This window comes from Drosophila nasuta, chromosome 2R (genome assembly GCF_023558535.2).
Source record: "Drosophila nasuta strain 15112-1781.00 chromosome 2R, ASM2355853v1, whole genome shotgun sequence".
Lineage (NCBI taxonomy): Eukaryota > Metazoa > Arthropoda > Insecta > Diptera > Drosophilidae > Drosophila > Drosophila nasuta.
Window position 1 is genome coordinate 1,730,462 of NC_083456.1, and position 19,012 is coordinate 1,749,473.

Genomic DNA, 19,012 nt, shown 5'->3' on the forward strand with positions numbered 1-19,012 from the left:
TTTCGTTAATAGTTTCGATAAATTTATGTTTGTGACAACCAATTCAGTTGATTAAATTTTTTACGGCGTTGGGTTGTGCGGCGGTTCTGTCGGTAGTGGTAATGGTGTATTTTTGTATATGTTAATATGATCTGCTGTGGATAATTTGGTCTTAAAAAATTGCGAAAAGCCAACGCGACGCTAAATCAAAAAATCGACAAACGCTAAAAAAAAAAAAGAACTGTGCTCAGTTATCAGCGGCCATCGCTTCGTATGTGAAAGTGAAATTTGATTTCGACTATAGTCGAAGGCATTTTTGTGTATGCAAAATAAATTCTTATAGTCGTTTGTGAACGAGCTAAGTAGAAGAGAAGGGACGGTACGGTGCTGGTCCTTGCTAAACAAATAGAAAACTGGCTCAAAACGACAAGTTATCGTTTTTGTTGAAGAACATGGATGAGGAGGAGGATGAAGTGACCGACCTGAAGCTGCAACTGTTTCACAATACAGTACGAGAGCACATTGTAAGTCAGCGATAACAAGACCGATAATATGACGTCACAATACCAACCCTAACAGTGGTACAAAATCACAATCTGTTGCAGCTGGTCTGCTGCAACAATAAATTCAACCCAAATTCCAAGTGTTGAACTGTACTTGAATTGTAGTTAGTGAACTAGACACCTGATAAGCAAATCTATGTATGTCTATGTATTTGGCAAATAAGCATGCAAACATAGTTACGTTCAAACGTTTTGTTTACGACTGTTATCAGCTAAACACTTCGACTTGCGGCCACAGAGGCCGAAAATAAATAGAAAGGCGATAGTCATCTTATAGTGAGTTTGAAATTGTCTGATTTCCTGTTGGGGAAAATGTCATATACAACAAAATACTAAAAGTAGCCAGTAAATTATGAATTAGCTGAAAGGGCTTGTATAATTTAATATATGTATGTACATATGTAGCATTAATTGACAAGCAATGGCAAAACGGCACCTTCTCGAAAATGAAATAGCAACAAGTGAAAGTACTTTGGCTTGTGTTAATAAAAATATGCATATAAGTATGTATGTATGTACATATAAACGTAAGCATGTACTTACATACATATGTGTTTAGTGTTGCGTTAATATGTAACACAAAAGAAAACAATTTGAGACAATTCACATTTGAAGTGCTCAATAAATGGTCGCGATTCGTGCCTAATCTCCAAACCATACGCAGTTAAGCGCATTGTTTGTGTAATTTAAACAATAGCTGAAGAAGCAATCAATTCTATTCAGAATAAACTCTTAGCTTTCTTTTTTCTCTTACGGCGTGTCATAGTCAACACATTTTGTTTATGCTGGTTCTAAAAATAAACAATTCCTGTATTTGACATATACAATTATTTATTTATTTTAGTATTTGTGTGTAGCCAACTGGTAGCCCATTAAATGAATACGCGACTGGTGAAATGACTAGTGCATTCGCTTACAGCACTAGTTACTAGCCAACGCAGCAACCAAGTGCTGCCATAGCATTTGTACTTATTGTCTCCGCCTCGAGTACCACAAGAGTAGTGCAGAGCCAGCCAATCAGTATATAGCTGGAGCCCCGTCACTCACTTCATAATTCGGAACCAGTCTCCTGTAGACTTCACCCACGATGAAGTCATTATCTGTCTACCAAGTAGTTAGTTTGTGTCCAGTAGAATGGCGACAATAGTCATCATCATTATTGAAGGGTATCAACGCACTTCCGCGAATAATCGAATTTGCAGAAGAACATATGTACATATGTACATACTGAAAACTGATATTGACCCAGGAAACGAGAAACCTGTGTGACTGTATGATTGGCTCTTGCTTCTGCTTTGTTATGGCATACATTAACGAAAATTGAATAATGCCGAACTCGATGTGGGTCAACAAACGATGTACACTTATGTACGTGGGTCGCATTCTGATTTAGAGCATTGTCCCGGTAAAAGTAAACGTCGAAATGTTAAGAATTTTGAGGGGAACAGAGTACCGTAGAAAAATGTAGATAATTATTTGTTTAATAGTCTGTTAAATATAAAGTATTACAGCATTTGCTCGTACAAAATTATATTTATTCGTTAAAGAGTATCTTTCAATTGAAGTTTTACTCGTATTTTTTTGTTTTGCTTCCACCGCTGATCGGGAAAAATAATAACAACAACATGAAAAACAGCACCAATACTAGGCTGCTGTGATGCTAAGTTTGCCGTTTGGTTGCTGCCATAAAATTTGCCACTTGGCCACAATATGTTGCTATTTTTAGTCAAGTTTTACGTCACATTGCAGGTTGGCGTTTTGGGCGTTTTTCATCTTGAGTTCACGTCGAGTCGTTGACTCTCTGGCTATGGCCATTGAATGCATTTGGCCAACATCAACAAGTTTGCATAAAGCTCACTAAATCTATAAGCACACGCAGTCAAACATCAGTGACTGCAGCAACTACAACTGCATTCCCAGTGAATCTGTCTACATGTTTAAATGCGCGCATACATTAGTATTACATACATATGTGTACGTGCACATGTGTGTAGGTATTTATAAGTTTCTGGAACTAAGCACTGCAGCTGCGTTGCTGCGCCTAGCTTGCTGTTACCCATATCAGTGTACAGTGTGCATGACATGTGCTATGTATAACAAATATATGATTGTAGAACAGTTTTTATGTTTCATTTGGCATGCAAAGCCAGTTGACAGACTCTGTTGCCGGTGCTTTCGAGGAATTTAGATTAGGATTCATCAGAGTTGTCTTTAGCACACGTTTCTATATCAGTAATTACGCCAATTTTTTAGTTTAAAGCTGTAAAATACATACATAGCTTGCATGCGCTATAACAGTTAAATACAATTTATTTTATAAATAATATATAAGGTATTTAGTGTTATGTTATTGGAATTTGAAGGTCGCAATTGTGTTAAGAAATATTTTCTATAAATATATAATATTTGAACAAGTCAGAAAGTCGAGTGTGCTTGACAGTGATATACCCGATATCCATTTAAAATAAAAGCAATACAGTGTGTCATTATTCATAAATTATACCGAATTAATTTACTAAAAATATACCGAATGATATTTTTGGTATTACATTCAAAACATACTGTAGAGTACAAAATATATGAGACCCGATAGCAGTAGTTGTTTTTTACCCTATACAATTATTTTTTAAATAACTTCTACATATTTTATTAAAATTATTTTGCTATTCGATTTTATTGATTTACAAGGCGGAAATAGGCGTGGCAAAAATCTAAAACTTGATCTGCATAGAAACAGTACAAGTGCTGCCTCTATCTCATAGTCTCTAAGATCAAGTGTTTCCTACAGACAGACTGACGACTATATGGCTATATCGTCTCGGCTGAAGCTAATCAAAAATATATAAACTTTATGGGGTCGGAAATGCCTCCTTCTAATAGTTAGTAACTAGTACTAACATAAAAAATAAAATTCCTTTTGACATTGAGGTACAAATAAAAACTCATGTGTTTAGATTCGTTTATTTAGCTCCAGGTCCATGAAATGAATTGAAAAATACTAACAGTAATTAACTAAGTAGTAATTTGTATATAAACGTGTGCATCTATGTATGTACATACATATGTGCAAAATATTATTCTCTAATCAGAAAATGCGAATTTGCTGTAATGATGAAGCATGTGTTTAAGTAATTTATGTTGTTTTGTCTCAAAGATATTATATTAGTTGTTTTTGGTCTTTCTTTTGTTAGTCAAAACATGCACAAATTCTCATTAATTATATTTGTCTGTATGTTCCTACAAATATACATGTGTATACCTGAAGTATACTTATATCTTTGTGCTTATGTCTGTGTATACCTACATACACATAGTAAGGTTTGCATTGTTTTTTACGCTGCGGAAAAAGCAATGACGTGTGCTTTAAATACTTGTTGTCTGTTTGTTATCCGATCACAATAATATCATCAAAAGACAGACGGATATATGTATTTATTTGATGTATTGCTTCTATGGTCAATATAAAAAATGTCCTAAAAAAAAAGGGAAAAAATTACCTTAATTTCTATTATTGGATATAGACGATCTATAAACCTTAGGAAATCACTGTATATTATTTGACTTCTATATGTGTTTCTACTGTCTCGATTAAAACCTGTAATTATTGTACACATATTTATAAAAGAAAATTAACATAATTAGATAATGTTAGATGGAGAGCTAATAACCAAAAACTATTATACTGTTTGATTAGGCTTCAAGTAAAATTAGTATGGTAACTCGAATTATGGAGCGGACGTTTAATTGACTTTTTTGGTCTACACTCAATATAATCCTTATCAATAGATTTGTTACTGCTATCGTCGGCACCTGAAAGGCATTGGTCTAAAAGACAATCTGTTGAACTTTGTACCCAGCGTTCACTACTTTATTAGAGGTATTACTTATTAATCATCCAATTTTTTATTTGAACAACTTGTACTTGAGTGAATAGAAACCCGAACTTTACTGCACGATATCTGGTCGGGTTAAAGCAGCGACTCGTTTTTTTCGTTTCAGTCCGAGACAATTATAATGAATTAATTCAAAATAATTTCAAGAACAAACTTATGCTCAAAAGTGACTTGAATTATAAAATAGAGAAAAAAATGTGTAAGTTTTGGCATGACTGTCTGTCTGACTTTTGAATGCGATTGCAATCGATTGTACATATAAAAAAGCATTCGATGAACTTGGGTATTGATTTAGTTGTTGAATCGCATATGAAACACCGAAAATAATTCAGAGCCAATACGCCGTCGATGTTATTTTATTTTATTTGATTTTTTGTTTTCTTTGTATTTTTTTTTTTTAATTTGATTTGTAATTGTATTTTTTAAGATTCAACATTTTTGTGGATTTTTTATGGGCGACCCACCTAAATTGGGGCATGAAAGGATTAAATACGATGATCGGATTCTATATAGTTTTAAAGTTGTATATCTAATGATATCCAAAATTTCAAATTTAGAAAGTATGCAACAAGGTTTAATAATAAGATTTTTTTTAATTTCTATTCTAAGTTTCGCTTAAAATGAAACATGAGTTGAAAAGGCAGCGAAGCTCGCTGGTCTGCTAGTTCCATATAATAACTCACAATAGATTTTTAAGAATCATACGAAAACATATAATACGCGTTGTATATTGTGATGATAATCACAGTTGTTCAAACAAACAGTACACTTCTAAAGAAAACAATATTAAAGACAATAAGAAATTGACTGTGGATATAGATAAAATCTCGAATTCATATTTAATTATTCCTCCCTAATTCTCTTTATTTTTCTCGTCTCAGATCTTCTTGCTGTTAATCCTTATGCTGTACTTCAGTTCATATGTGGTCGTCTGCCGTTTTCGTCGCAGAGATCGCGACGATCTATATTCAAATGATGAAGACGAAGTACTGATATATCGCATAAGGTAATACTATAAAGAGGCTGGTGAGGTATTCATTCATATAAAAATCAATTCAATTCCTTGCAGCTTTTGGCTCTGCACCTTTACACTAGCTGTGGCCGAAGGCGCAGCCATGTTGCTACCAGTGTCTATAGCGAGCAACGAAGTGCTTTTGCTATATCCTAACAGTTACTACGTCAAGTGGTTAAACAGCTCTTTGATACAAGGTAAGTTAATTTAAATGGTTAATGATATTCAACTATTAATTATGCTTAATGTGTACATTACAGGGCTATGGAATCACGTTTTCCTCTTCTCCAACCTATCGCTTTTTATTTTCTTGCCCTTTGTCTACCTATTCTCCGAATCGACGGGATTTGTGGGCTACAAAAAAGGCATCCTAGCGCGAGTCTACGAAACCTTCACAGTATTCATGTTGATGGCTATCATTGTCCTAGTCCTGACTGCCGTGCTTAGCGCTGTATTTGGCATTGAAAAGTTTCAATTCTTCTGGTTTCTAAGTGAGTAGCTCACAGAGGAACCGCTATCACAAAAACTGCACCCAATTTCGATTTGAGTGTATATTGATTACATCCGTTTTACTTTTTATGCTTCACAGATTTAGGCAGTGTTCACTTGCCGTTTCTTTATTCATGCGTATCTTTTCTGGGGGTGATTCTAATGCTGAGTAAGTAACAATATATTTATTTTCGTATTACTATAGTTATCTATTCGCAACTAGATAGAACTCTACATTTCGTCTTCAATCTGTCCAATAAATTTGTCAATATACGAAAGTTGCTTTGGATTATGCTGACGAGCTTTGGCAACGCTCTCCTCAAACTTGTCAACATCCTTCAGGCACTTGTAAGCTTTGGCCCTATAAAGCCAAGCACGTAGATTGGTTTCCTGCAATTTGTCCAGTACATATTGACAATCGTCAAGAGCACGCTTGTAGTTGCGAAGTCTGAAAATGTAACATTTATTTTTAGAATTATAATTGAGATTAGCTCGACCAACCTGATGTAGCACAAGGCCCGATTGTTGTAGGTTATTGCACTATCCTTAACGCGTTCAACCGCCTTGTTGTAATGCAAAATTGCCTTCTCATAACTTCCCTTGCGAAAAGCCTCATTTCCTTGACTGGAAATAAAATAAAATTAGTAATATAAAAAAAAGGTTTTTGAATATTGAGTTACCAACGATGCCCTTCCGCTTCGTGTTCACGCTTAGCGCGTGACTGAGCCCGTTCATTCGCATCCCTCTCCACTTCCTTCATGAAGCTCTGCTGATCCATTGTATTCTCGTTGCCCTTCTGCTCCTTAGGCTTAGCATCACTCTTATTGATTACAGTGCGGTCTTCACGTATTGTTAAGTGCACCTTATCAACATCGAGGTTCTCAAAGTCTTCCGCGGTTTTGGCCTTTGGAAGGACAGATTCATCTTCCGCAGATGATCCTTTATTTTGTAAAATATCCTCAATCTTCTGCAGAGTTGATTCAAAATCAGCAAAATCATTAATATGCTTGTCGTCCATTCTAGTGCTATGTATCTAAATAAATATTAAAGGAAATTGCCTCGTCAGAAGTTTGTTAAAGTTTTAGCTCTGGTTGTTTGCCATTTTGAAGGGTAACCCTAGAAACCAACTTACTCTATGCTTACTTGGTTCACATTATTTTCTCAGTTTGTACCCCTTATGGCTTTGTGCGATTGTTTGGCGTTGTCAACCAGGTGCTTGCAAGGCCGATGCTGATGCGAGATGTGAATGAAGAGTTCAGCGCCTTCTACATGGAGGAAGCAAGCGTCAAACGAAAGTTGGCACACATTGAACTGCACAATGTGAGCATCTCTGAGGCCAACAATGGGCATGGACGCGCATTTAATGGTAGCCGACGTCCACTTAACTATCTGTCGCAGCCGTTGTTACAGCACTCTTTGCATCTGTATCAGCGCAAGCCACTGACTGGAAATATGGACGAGCACCAGCACCAGCTCAATGAAAGACTGAAAGAGTTATACAGTGAGCGTAAGGAGCTGGACAAGATGCGCAAGTCGAGCACCTTTCAACGCACCTTCGTCTATCCACTTGCCATGCTTTTACTTCTATTCTGTACCGCCGTTACCATACTGCTCGTGGTCCAAAACACTCTGGAGCTGCTCATAGGCATAAAAGCGCTGCCGTTGAGCACAAGAGTAAGTTCAGTCAAGTCACGCCACAGTCAAGTATTCTTGGCTAATATTTCTTGTACTTTCAGCAATTTACTTTGGGCATTTCATCTCTGTCTAAGCTGGGACCCGTTGGAGCCGCAATGGAAGTATGTCTAATATTTTATCTTGGCGCCACATCAGTTGTGGGCTTCTACAGCATGCCCTTTATGAGAAACGTGCGTCCGAAATGGCGGAAAACTTCCCTGCCACAGTTGATGTTAAACTGTGGCTTCATGTTGGTGTTATCATCGGCATTGCCACTGCTAAGCAGGATTATAGGTGTGATATTATATCTCAATTTCATGTACTCGTAATATTCATCAGTTATTGTCCTTATGTTTGCAGGCATTACCAACTTCGATCTGCTGGGAGATTTTGGCGCCATCGAATGGCTGGGCAACTTTCAAATTGTTCTGCTTTATAACTTGGTATTTGGCACCACGACTGCGCTGTGCCTGGTCAACAAGTTCACGGCGCCAGTACGGCGTGAGCTGCGGGCACGGTTAGTAGAAAACTATGTGCTCTTTACGAACTACATGAGTTTCATCAACTGATATTTGAGTCAGCGACACGACAAATCCTTAACATGTGAACGCCAGCGTTATGCTTTTCTGTTGCTAAAACGCTTTGTCGAGTCGCCTCGCTTTAGTTTAACTAGTTTCTATGCCAAGTACCACGATCTTAGTCGTAAGAGCAGTCGCAAAACCACCGCTAGTCGCCAGGCAATCACGATGGAGTTTTGAGAAAAAGATAGAAAGCTGAAGACTCGAGGAGTCGTGAATATAATTTATACAGAACTGATATTTGTATGTAAATGTTGCGCTCTTCATTGTTGTGCTTAATTGTTGTAGTTTATATTGCATATACATACATACGTTAGTAATGTCATAGGAAGATTTTTTTGTTTTCACATTATACATAATTGCTCGTATGTATGTGAATGAAAATCTTTACAAGTTTCATTCAATTGCAACTTGTAAAATGTATTTCGAATACTAACACGCGTACAACATTAACTGCTGACAACAGTGCGTAAATATAATTGTAGATGTTATTTTTCTTAAAATTTTTAATACTCTGAGTCAGTCTTACGATCCATATGATAGATATGTCGATAATTTAATTCACAACCATTTCGACATTTTTATACTTGTATTTATTTATAACACATGTGGAAGGCATACAATTCATGGTCATTCTAATTCATATACTAATTATTTATTTTAATATATAATTACTTATACATATGTAGCCCAACAATGTTCCTTAAGTGCATATGCAAACGAGCGCTGAAGCGCATCTCATCATTTATTTGCATATTCAAACCAATAATACTTCACACACCTAAAAGCATCTAAAATATATGTGATAAAATATAAAAAATAAGAAAATAACGCTTTTTTCATTTCCCATTTCACAGCTTCTTGCAATTAATATTATTGGGAACAAATTACATCAATTCTTGATTTATTTTATTTACAGCTTAACGGCATTATTATTATTGACCCAATGACTGACTGATGAACATTACATTGTTAACCCACTGTGATATTGCACTATGTATATAGTATACAGTTATTAAATTTTATCCACATATAGACTGTTTCAATACTTGATTTTTTCAACAATTCCTTTAGTTTCTAATATTCGATCTAGCAATATGGAGGTATGTATATACATATACATATGTACATGCACAGTTCAAGAAGCTTTGCCTGTTATTATACATAGATTCATATTAAACCCCTTTTTAGGCTTATGCTGGTGTGCGTTCAACATTTGAACCAAATTTTCTAAATAAAATATAGACTAAAAAACCATGTCTAAAAAAATTGTATATCTCCATGTACATACATATGTATGTATGTACACATTGCACATGCAAATATGAATGATTTACCGATAATTAAGGTAAGATGCGTTGGAATTCCCTTGAATACATATTCTATTATCACTAACCAAAATAGTGAATCCCTCTCCACCTGTTTCAAATCATCGTATATATATTTAAATTTCAATAAATTTCCCACTTCAAGAAAATTTGTTTACATTCGACCAGCTGGTTTATGTCATATAACGTACACATTAAAAAAATTCATATATTATATTTGAATTTGTAACTGCTCTTATTTGTAGCATATGCTAAACGATAGACAGACACACAACAATAAAAACTTATCGAATACAATGGAACTAAACATTTTTTTAATGTTAGCTTTAAAAACTATGATCTGTTTTAGTCACTCAATTTTTCGTTTGGCTGCTTCCACGCTAAGAATCATCACCACTGACAAATTGATTTGCACGCATATATATTTATATTTTATAATTTTTTACTGTTGTGAGCTTCGTTTCGATTTCAATTCGATAAGATATCGCGTGATTGAAAAGAATATACGGAGCAATGGGTGCCGATATTTTCACACTTCACGCACGTGAAAAACAGTTCTTTTTTATTGGGATTTTACATGGGACATATTTCAAATATGTTGAAAACAATGTAGAAAATTCAAATTTTTGGTTCTGTAAAAACAGAACATTAGTCTAGATGCAGTTAATAAGCAATCAAAACGATAAGCAACTGATATATATATATAAAACCCAATAATTTTCGGCTCATTTTCATATTCGAAGCTCTAATAGCCTTTTTCAGGTCGAATGTTACGTTCACCCAATGTAAAAACCCATAAGAAAAAAAGTTGGTTCGAAACGTAAAAAAACTGAGTGCAGTGGAAAAGGCTATAACACAGCAAGCGGTAGACTCAGAACTCATTTGTGACTCAGTGTGACCATCTTTTGTATATTATATACCAAACCATGTTGCTATTTATGTATTCATTGTGTTCTACATAATGATAACGAAATTAATATGTAAGAAATAAAAAAAAATGTGTCGCACATTTTTAATAAATTTCGAAATTCTTTTGAAGTGTTACCACACCAATTTTGTTAATAATGCGAAATAAAATATATTTTCGACAACAGCTTGTGGTCACACTTATCAAATTTTTTCTGCAGTGGCGTCGTTAATAAGAAATTTTAATTTGTTGTATTAGAATAATAATTAAACAAATAAATATATAATGCTAAGCCGAAAACGTCGAGCCAGCTCGATATCCAGTCGTCAAGATGAAGATCCGCTGCTACTAGACGACTCCACGCCGGAACAGTCGCCGGTGCAACAAACGCAATCCGCGCGCAAAAAGCGGCGTCTTGATCCAACGGAGCTATGTCAACAGCTCTATGACTCGATACGCAACATAAAGAAGCAGGATGGATCGATGTTGTGCGACACGTTTATTAGAGCGCCGAAGCGTCGGCAGGAGCCATCCTACTACGACGTGGTGGTTAATCCCATTGACTTGCTAAAAGTTCAGCAGAAGCTAAAGACGGACTCATATGAAGACCTTTATGACATGATGAACGATCTCGAATTGCTGATAAATAATGCCAAAGCTTTCTACAAACCTGAGTCAACCGAGTATCAAGATGCCATTGCCTTGTGGCAGCACATTCAGACCCAGCGTCAGCGGATTCTCGAAGCCAATGGCTTTGCGGAAGAGGAGCCACGTGCCAAACGAGCGCCTCGCAATGCCCGACGACTAACGACCAGTGCGGAGCCGGGAGGCGGGGATATTGACGAAGATTGCAATCAGTACGAGGAACTCTTTGCATCCGTCATGTCTGCAACGGACCCAGTTGGGGACAGAGCAATGCACCCTATATTTCAATTGTTGCCCTCTAAAAAGGCGTATCCCGACTATTACGATGTCATCGAGCATCCCATTGACTTGCGTTTAATTGCCACCAAGATTCAAATGAACGCCTATTCATCGCTGGTGGAAATGGAGCGAGATCTTCTGCAAATGACTAAGAATGCTTGTCTCTTTAATGAGCCCGGTTCACAGATATACAAGGATGCCAAAGCCCTGAAGCGAATTTTCACGCAACGCCGGATAGAGCTGGAGACAGGAAAGGGAAAACCAGCCAGACGGTTGAAAAACTTGTCCAGTGCAGCAATAGCAGGTGAGTACAAAATGTTTAGTAGATACATTTAAATGAAATAACACTTTATTTGCAGCACTTAAAGAGGAAGTGGATAGCTCAGATGACGAAGAGACGAGCAAAAAGGGCGAGGGTCCTATGTGGGCATTATTCGATCATTTGTATAATGCGCCTGGCACATCCGAGCATCCTGGGGTTACTGGGCCACCATTGGGCAACTCATTGTGGAAATTACCAGTGCGTCGTTTTCATCCTGAATACTTTGAGTTAATTAAGCGACCTATTTCCCTGAGCCAAATCCATACGAAACTCAAAAAAGGCGACTACGCAAACATAAGCGATCTCACTGGGGATCTGTATCTAATGCTGGACAACGCCAAAAAGGCATTCTCGGTCACACATCGAACGCACAAGGATGCGTTGAAAATGTTAAAACTCATGAATGCCAAACTGGTTGAAGAAACCCTCGAGGAAACGAGCGATTTGGACGAAGAAGAGGGCGATGAAGTATTCGCTGCCAACGTGCAGCCAGAGAAACGCAAGCCAGGCAGACCTAGAGTCAACTCTACTTCGAATCCCAGCACGGCGAATACATCTAATGCATCTATCTCGCCAAAATCTAATCGAATTCCCATCAATGCGGCCATTAAGAAAAAAATTCTCAGCATTCAAAAGTATCTGGTGGACTACACTGTAGAATATCGGCGGCTCATCGAGATGTTTATGGAGAAACCATCGCGCAGAGCATATCCTGATTACTACGAAATCATTCAGAACCCCATCGACATGAATACTATTGAGCATAACATACGGTCCGATCGCTATGCCACCGTCGAAGATGTTGTGGCCGACTATCGTTTAATGTTCTCAAATTGTCGTCAGTATAACGAGGATTGTTCCACTATCTACGAGGATGCCAATACCCTAGAACGTGCCCTTAACGAAAAGCTGAAGGAATTCCCCGGCTTGACAGAGGTCAAAAAACCCCTGCAAAAGTATAATAAGTTAGGTCGCAAACCAAAAGCAGCACTCTTGGCTGATCGTGATCGAATGTGGCAGTTTTACGAATCCCTACGCGATTATCAAGAACCGAAAGGCAAACGTCAATTATCGTTGATCTTTACAAAGCTTCCGTCTAAGAGTGATTATCCGGAATATTATGATATCATTAAGGATCCCATGGACATGGAACGAATTGCACAGAAACTTAAACAGGGCGCTTACGAGAGTGTGGATGAGTTGGCCGCTGATTTTCTGCTCATGCTAGAGAACGCTTGTAAATATAATGAACCAGATTCTCAGATCTATAAGGATGCGTTGGTACTCCAACAACTAACTCTTCAATTGAAGCAGCAGCTGCGCACCGAACCTGATGTTCCACTGGCCGTGCAAGAATTGTTCCTTACGCTCTTCACTTCCGTCTACAATCACCAAGATGAGGAGGGGCGCTGTTACTCCGATTCATTGGCCGAGCTACCAGAATATGATGAGTTGGGTGAAGGCGCAAAGATTCGAGGTATTTCCTTAGATCTGGTTAAGAGGCGACTTGACAAGGGCGCCTACAAACGTCTGGATATTTATCAGGATGATATTTTCGCTTGTATGGAGCGAGCACGTAAATTATCACGCACAGACTCAGACATCTTCCAGGACTCTATTGAATTGCAGACGTATTTCATTCGCAAGCGCGACGAGCTATGCAAGGACACATTAAGTTCACCGGCATTAAATTTTACTCTGGATCAACTATTGTCTGACGTTGAGGTTACGCGACAGCAAAAAGCAGCACAAGAGGAGCAGGATCAAGAGCAAGAGAAGGACAAGGATGAATTTAATGCTGCCGCCAATGCAAAAGGAGAAAGCATGACTATTAATCAACAAGTCTATTCACCGGGTGATTTTGTCTACGTGCAGACGCCCGAGAACAAGATACCCACCATTGTGTGCATCGAACGACTCTGGACAACACCGAACAATGAGAAACTAATGCAGGCATCGATCTTTCTGCGTCCCCATGAAACCTATCACGTTACGACTCGAAAGTTTCTCGAAAAGGAGGTTTTCAAGAGCAGCATTTCGCAGACAATTTCAATGGACAAAGTGCTGGGCATGTGTCATGTGATGCACATCAGAGACTACATCAAGCTAAGGCCGGATGGACTGTCAGAGAAAGATGTGTTTGTGTGTGAATCTCGTTACAATCTGCAAGGGCGTTGTTTCAAGAAGCTAAAGAACTGGCCAACAGCGCGTGAGAGCAATAATGGTTCTATAAGGTTTGTTCCCCGCGATACGCCATTGGAGCTAAAGAGAGTTATGTCCGTTTTCAAGGAACGTATCGAGAAACACAAGGGTGAGCTCGAAGAGCTGAAGCTGCAGGAGGCCCTCGTCGAGAAGGAGAAGCCCAATGTTATCTGTGATGCTCCTCCCAATGCGGAGGATAACAGTGTGTACTATCAGCAATACAACACCATTTGCAGCGGTGTCATAAAAACTGGCGATTTCGTTTACGTTGCGACGCAAACTGGCAAGCAATCAGTTGCCCAGGTCCAGCAGATCTGGGAGATCAATGGTAAATCGTATTTTAAGGGACCGTGGCTGTTAGCGCCAAACGAAACAACTCCTGCGTTAGGCAAACAATTTTACCGCCAAGAACTGCTGCTTAGCACTGTGGAAGATATCAGTCCAGTGATTGGCATCGTAGGCCGTTGTGCAGTTCTCGAGTATGCCGAATTCATTAATTCGCGACCCACAGAAATCGCAGAGAGCGATGTATATATATGCGAATCTGTCTACGATGAACTAAAGAAAGCATTGCGCAATCTGGTCGTCGGCAATCTGCGCAAGTTTCAGCACAGCGTTGAAGTGACTGAGGACGAAATCTTTTTATTTCAAAAGTCCAATCAAGCCAGCAAAGGACGCCAGGAGTGATCTCAATGATCTAGCCATGATGGAGGACTCAATGGATGGAGACACGCCTTCCCTTAGCTCGGACATTGTTGCAATATCATCGCCAGCCCCGTCCGTTAATTCAACGCCGCTTACCTCGAAAGCAAAAAACGAAAACAGCTAAGAAAAGCCTTACTGGCTACATTCTCTATTCGAGCGATGTCCGCAAAAGTAAGTTCACATTATATAGGCCAATCACCGATTACAATTAATAATTTCATCGACAGGTATAAGTCAGAGCAATCCGGATGCCACTTTTGGTGACATATCGCGTATGGTTGGCAATGAGTGGAAGAGCTTACCATCTAGCGTCAAACAAAGCTGGGAGGATCGAGCAAACAAGCTGAATGAAGAGGCAGCTGCACTCCGACGTGAGATTGATGACAACCAAAACTGTGCGAGTCCATTGCCAGCGATCGCTAATGTACCCCAGGAGCCAGGCCCGCCGCTCACCTATGAATGCCTGTGGGACAAGTGTGACTTTCAGTTTGAGGAGATGTCCGATTGCACAGAGCATTGCTTGGCCGATGCCACCGGTCATATACAGCGCCATCCCCAGGCTGGTGTCGAGATGGAGTACGTGTGCCTTTGGCGTAATTGTCCGCGCATTCGCAAGTCAATTCAGGCGTTCCCAAATGTGTTGCGTCTAATTAAGCACGTGCGCGAAGTGCATCTAAGCAAATGTGGTAAACCTTTGGGTCTCAGCGAACGCAGTAAGAATTTCATGTCACGCAAACACAAGTTGGTGCCACAGTCAATGACGGTCAATGCGGCAGTCTCATCGAACAACTCCGTCTCACCACGAGCACCGATTAACGTGGAAACAGCTCAACAGCATCAGCAACAATTGCAGCTACAACAGCAGCAGCCACATTTGCACCAAACCATTATTGCTGGACCGCCTCCGGAGCCGATGTTCGTGACTGTTCCACCTCGTTCTAATAGAGTCATCCATTCAGAGGCTTATATCAAGTACATAGAGAGTCTGCAGACAGGCAGTCACTTAAATGTCACTACCTGTAACAACAATTGGCGTCGCTCGATCACACATATAAACCCGCTTCAGGTGGGCAAGACTCAACTGGCAGAGCACTGGCTAGGTCCGAATGTCAGTGACCAGGAGAACGCGGTACAAGCACTATGCCACTTACGTAATTTTATGCTGGACGATGTGCTACAAATCCGGCATAGCTGCACTTGAATCTACTTCGAATTAAAATCAATTTTGTCGAACTCTATTTCAAATAAAAAGATACAAATGCATGTACCACGCAAATCATGTGTATATAATCTGTCATAAATTTGGGACAAGGAAATAATCTACTATCTATAGTCTATATACGTATCCATATCAATCAATTACTTTTTAGAAAAAAGTGTTATGTTTGTGTAATGTATACAATTTATGGAATATGTGTTTCCACAGAAAATAATGTTCATTAGGGTGGTTTCAGTGAAAAATATGAGGTTTGTCAACAAATTTTTAGCCTCGAATGACTTTATAGTTGACTGTAGACACTTGAATTTCGCTTAAACTCTCTTACAAATTTCTAAAATAAACTCATACACTTTTAGATTACGTTAAAATTAATCATTTCAAATCTTTTCGAGACTAATACCCCAACATGAGAACATCTTTTTTAATTTTCTTATTCTTTTTTTTACATCATATCGACGACAATTCAAAATACATTAAAGAAATTTACAATTTCTCTCTATATTACTTGAATAAATTAACTTCGACCACTAAAGCTCTTTTTGTAGAATTATTATTCATGTTTTCATTAAGCACAAGAATGGTGGCATAAAGCTTTATAATCCAAGCTTGTGGATGGATCTGTGTTACACTATAAACAAGAAAGAAAAATACGGTCGAGTGTGCTCGACTGTGAGATACCCGCTTCACATTTTGACTAAGAGCAAAATATTGCGGTATTCTCAAAATATACAAATGTTGTAAAATTATAGATCTATCTCTTATAGTCTCTGATATCCAGTGTTTCTTACGGACAGACGGTCATGGCTAGATCGTCTCGGCTGTTGACGCTGATCAAGAATATATATACTTTATGGGGTCGGAGATGCCTCCTTCTTCCTGCTGGCACCCTGTGGGTTTAATGTCATACAATTTTTTCCAATATTTTTCCTGTATATGTTCGTACATATGTATGTGTACGTATATAATCTGACAGATGTTAGCTCTGACGTCATATCTTTGTTTTGTTTTGCTACAGCGGTACGACAACAAACCGGTTGTGCTTTTAGCTAATTGCTGCAACTACTGATAGTGTCACTTGGTTATTTTGGCTTCGCTTATCTAATTGGCTGGCTCAGTGGCCGCTCTCTTAATCTCCGATACTCTCGCGTGCTCTCTTTGATTGTTTCCGTTGGTCATTATTTTGGTGGAACAAAAGCATTGCGAACGAAAAACACAAATTAGTTTCAGTTTGTCGCTGGTGGATCGCGGTGGCAATTGTTAGATATACGTATAGTATACATTTAAATTTGAAATAATTCGGAAAAAGTAACAATGTCGGAGGGCGAATCGAAATTTGGTTTCAAGGATATGGAGAAGGCACTGGAGACACTCAAGCTACTCGAGAGCCATGACATGCAATACCGCAAACTGACGGTGCGAGGACTTTTGGGACGTGCCAAGCGTGTCCTGACTTGTAAGTTCCACACTTGCATCGGATTATATGGCTATATTTATTCATTAATTTTGATCATGGTGCAGTGACAAAGGCGTCGGAGAAGGTGAAGAATATCAATGACGCCATCGGTGTGTTTGAGAAATGGCTAGAGGAGAATGGCGGCGGTGCCTCCAATAAGAATGCGAAGACTGACAGCGAAGATAAGGTGCAAACAGTGCCCGGTCTTGGCTTTAAGGACAAGACAGCTGCAGAGGCAACGCTCAGGTAAGATATAATGTTATTAATATTGTCGAATAATGATGAAGGTCAAGACGCAACACAATACATTGCTGTTGCTCTATCATCATGATGTCATGTGTCAGTTTTAGTGTCTCGCTCTCACACTCGATTTGCTCTTCAGCTGTTGTTTCTTCAGCCACACACACACATACATACATATGTATATATTTGCCATGCACGCAAACCAATTAGAGACATTCCAAATTTGTTAGTTCAACATAAACACTGTGCATATACATATGTATGTATGTGTGTATGTATGTGCATACATATGTATGAAATTGTGTGTTTGGCTTTTCTATAAAAATATCAACTATCAATATGCAAATTGTATATTAAAACATATAGCCATCCTGCCCCCTGAAGAATTAAAATAGCTTACTAATTACTACTATAAAACTAAATACATATACATACAAATTTAATATCCACAATCCACAATATTTGATCAACACAGATGACATGAATAAAATCCGACGCTTCCTTAAAACATTCCAGTAAAAAAAACACTAACACTAGTTGTAGCGCTGTATCAAAGAAGCTAGTCAAAGTTTTGTAAACGTATTTTATAATTATATTAATACTATTACTTATAGGGTCTTGGCAGAGCGCGATCCTGACTATCAGAGGCTGGCAATCAAGGGACTTATCGGCAGTTCGAAGAGAGTGCTCTCCGGAACCAAAAATGAGGATAAAATCAAAGATATCAACGAGGGAGTTCAGGTGCTTGAGAAATTCCTTGAAGAATTTGAAGCGGAGAATCGTATTAAAGATAATCGCGCCTATCTACCACATGCTTTGGTTGCCCAGTTGCCAGAGCCAAAAGAGGCGCTGGCTGCTGAATTCCTCGCCGCTTATGGTGGTGCAAAGGCCAATGGCAACTATAAGCATTTGCGAACGATGACTCCAAAGGATGATACTACAAGTTGGGATATTATACGCAACCGCCAGATTGCCAAACTTCTGGATCAAGTCAAGACTACCGATGACAAACTGTTTGCTAAGGAAAATGGAGAGCCTAGCAAGCTGCACTTGAGTCTAATTCACTGGGCTTACAGTCCTCAGCCGCAGAAAGTGAAAAGCTATGTGGAGAAACATGAAAAGCTCACGAAGTCGCCAGAGAAACGTAAGGTGTCAAGTGCTAGCAACAGCAGCAGCGAAGATGACGCGGACAATTCCAGTAGCGATGCATCAGAAGAGAAGGAAGTGCCCAAAAAGAAACGGAAGCAGGAGTAATACTCTATTGTAACATATGTTGTGTAACGGAACAGAAAACGGTACATACTTTATTTAACTCAACCTCAACGCGATTACAATAGCGTGGTGGACAATTTTGTATGTTCTATACATTTGCTATAAGTATATGCTGCTGATAAGGCCTCGCTTAGATGATGAGCTGTACATCTATCGCTAGCCATCTAATAACCAAATATAAGAAACTTGTATAATACTCTGTTGTCAATTCACAGCTTCAAATTTCGAATTGAATTTAACGATTGTGGA

At 38.7% G+C, this 19,012-nt stretch overlaps 4 protein-coding genes across 5 annotated transcripts; 3 read left to right on the forward strand and 1 right to left on the reverse strand.

The window, feature by feature from the left end:
- The first annotated feature begins 27 nt into the window (after positions 1 to 27).
- On the forward strand, positions 28 to 9,665 carry LOC132786735 (protein Lilipod). 2 transcript variants are annotated; one of them, XM_060793366.1, is made up of 9 exons: positions 28 to 503; positions 5,317 to 5,441; positions 5,505 to 5,644; positions 5,708 to 5,938; positions 6,037 to 6,105; positions 7,102 to 7,610; positions 7,673 to 7,904; positions 7,971 to 8,127; positions 9,108 to 9,665. In XM_060793366.1, exons 1-9 carry the CDS (start codon positions 432 to 434, stop codon positions 9,136 to 9,138), a joined length of 1,566 nt encoding a protein of 521 aa, XP_060649349.1. In that variant the 5' UTR covers positions 28 to 431; the 3' UTR covers positions 9,139 to 9,665. The 2 variants fall into 2 exon arrangements, with proteins under 2 accessions (XP_060649349.1, XP_060649348.1); XM_060793365.1 differs by lacking the exon at positions 9,108 to 9,665 and having other exon boundaries at positions 29 to 503; positions 7,971 to 9,019.
- LOC132786736 (tetratricopeptide repeat protein 12) lies at positions 6,099 to 7,025 on the reverse strand. Its single transcript, XM_060793367.1, has 3 exons — positions 6,617 to 7,025; positions 6,438 to 6,560; positions 6,099 to 6,384 (listed from the first exon to the last, which is right to left on the reverse strand). The coding sequence occupies exons 1-3, from the start codon at positions 6,952 to 6,954 to the stop codon at positions 6,168 to 6,170; spliced, it is 678 nt and encodes a 225-aa protein (XP_060649350.1). The 5' UTR covers positions 6,955 to 7,025; the 3' UTR covers positions 6,099 to 6,167.
- An 884-nt stretch (positions 9,666 to 10,549) lies between the features above and the next one.
- On the forward strand, positions 10,550 to 15,866 carry LOC132784849 (protein polybromo-1). Its single transcript, XM_060790726.1, is given in 5 exon segments — positions 10,550 to 11,651; positions 11,707 to 14,510; positions 14,512 to 14,684; positions 14,686 to 14,747; positions 14,804 to 15,866. Coding segments are annotated over 5 exon segments (4,956 nt in total). The 5' UTR covers positions 10,550 to 10,708; the 3' UTR covers positions 15,778 to 15,866.
- Positions 15,867 to 16,805: 939 nt separating this feature from the next.
- On the forward strand, positions 16,806 to 18,959 carry LOC132786426 (uncharacterized). Its single transcript, XM_060792946.1, has 3 exons — positions 16,806 to 17,248; positions 17,314 to 17,494; positions 18,106 to 18,959. Exons 1-3 carry the CDS (start codon positions 17,107 to 17,109, stop codon positions 18,743 to 18,745), a joined length of 963 nt encoding a protein of 320 aa, XP_060648929.1. The 5' UTR covers positions 16,806 to 17,106; the 3' UTR covers positions 18,746 to 18,959.
- The last annotated feature ends 53 nt before the right edge of the window (positions 18,960 to 19,012 follow it).

Bases quoted from the DNA above. Each gene is read 5' to 3' on its own strand.
- LOC132786426 (XM_060792946.1), top strand. From the start codon at position 17,107: ATGTCGGAGGGCGAATCGAAATTTGGTTTCAAGGATATGGAGAAGGCA. The intron at 17,249-17,313 runs GTAAGTTCCACA...ATCATGGTGCAG, and splicing joins TGCCAAGCGTGTCCTGACTT to TGACAAAGGCGTCGGAGAAG. The intron at 17,495-18,105 runs GTAAGATATAAT...TATTACTTATAG, and splicing joins GCTGCAGAGGCAACGCTCAG to GGTCTTGGCAGAGCGCGATC.
- LOC132786735 (XM_060793365.1), top strand. From the start codon at position 432: ATGGATGAGGAGGAGGATGAAGTGACCGACCTGAAGCTGCAACTGTTT. The intron at 5,442-5,504 runs GTAATACTATAA...AATTCCTTGCAG, and splicing joins GTACTGATATATCGCATAAG to CTTTTGGCTCTGCACCTTTA. The intron at 7,611-7,672 runs GTAAGTTCAGTC...TTGTACTTTCAG, and splicing joins CGCTGCCGTTGAGCACAAGA to CAATTTACTTTGGGCATTTC.
- LOC132786736 (XM_060793367.1), bottom strand. From the start codon at position 6,954: ATGGACGACAAGCATATTAATGATTTTGCTGATTTTGAATCAACTCTG. The intron at 6,561-6,616 runs GTAACTCAATAT...TTTTATTTCCAG, and splicing joins GAAGCGGAAGGGCATCGTTG to TCAAGGAAATGAGGCTTTTC. The intron at 6,385-6,437 runs GTTGGTCGAGCT...TTACATTTTCAG, and splicing joins CGGGCCTTGTGCTACATCAG to ACTTCGCAACTACAAGCGTG.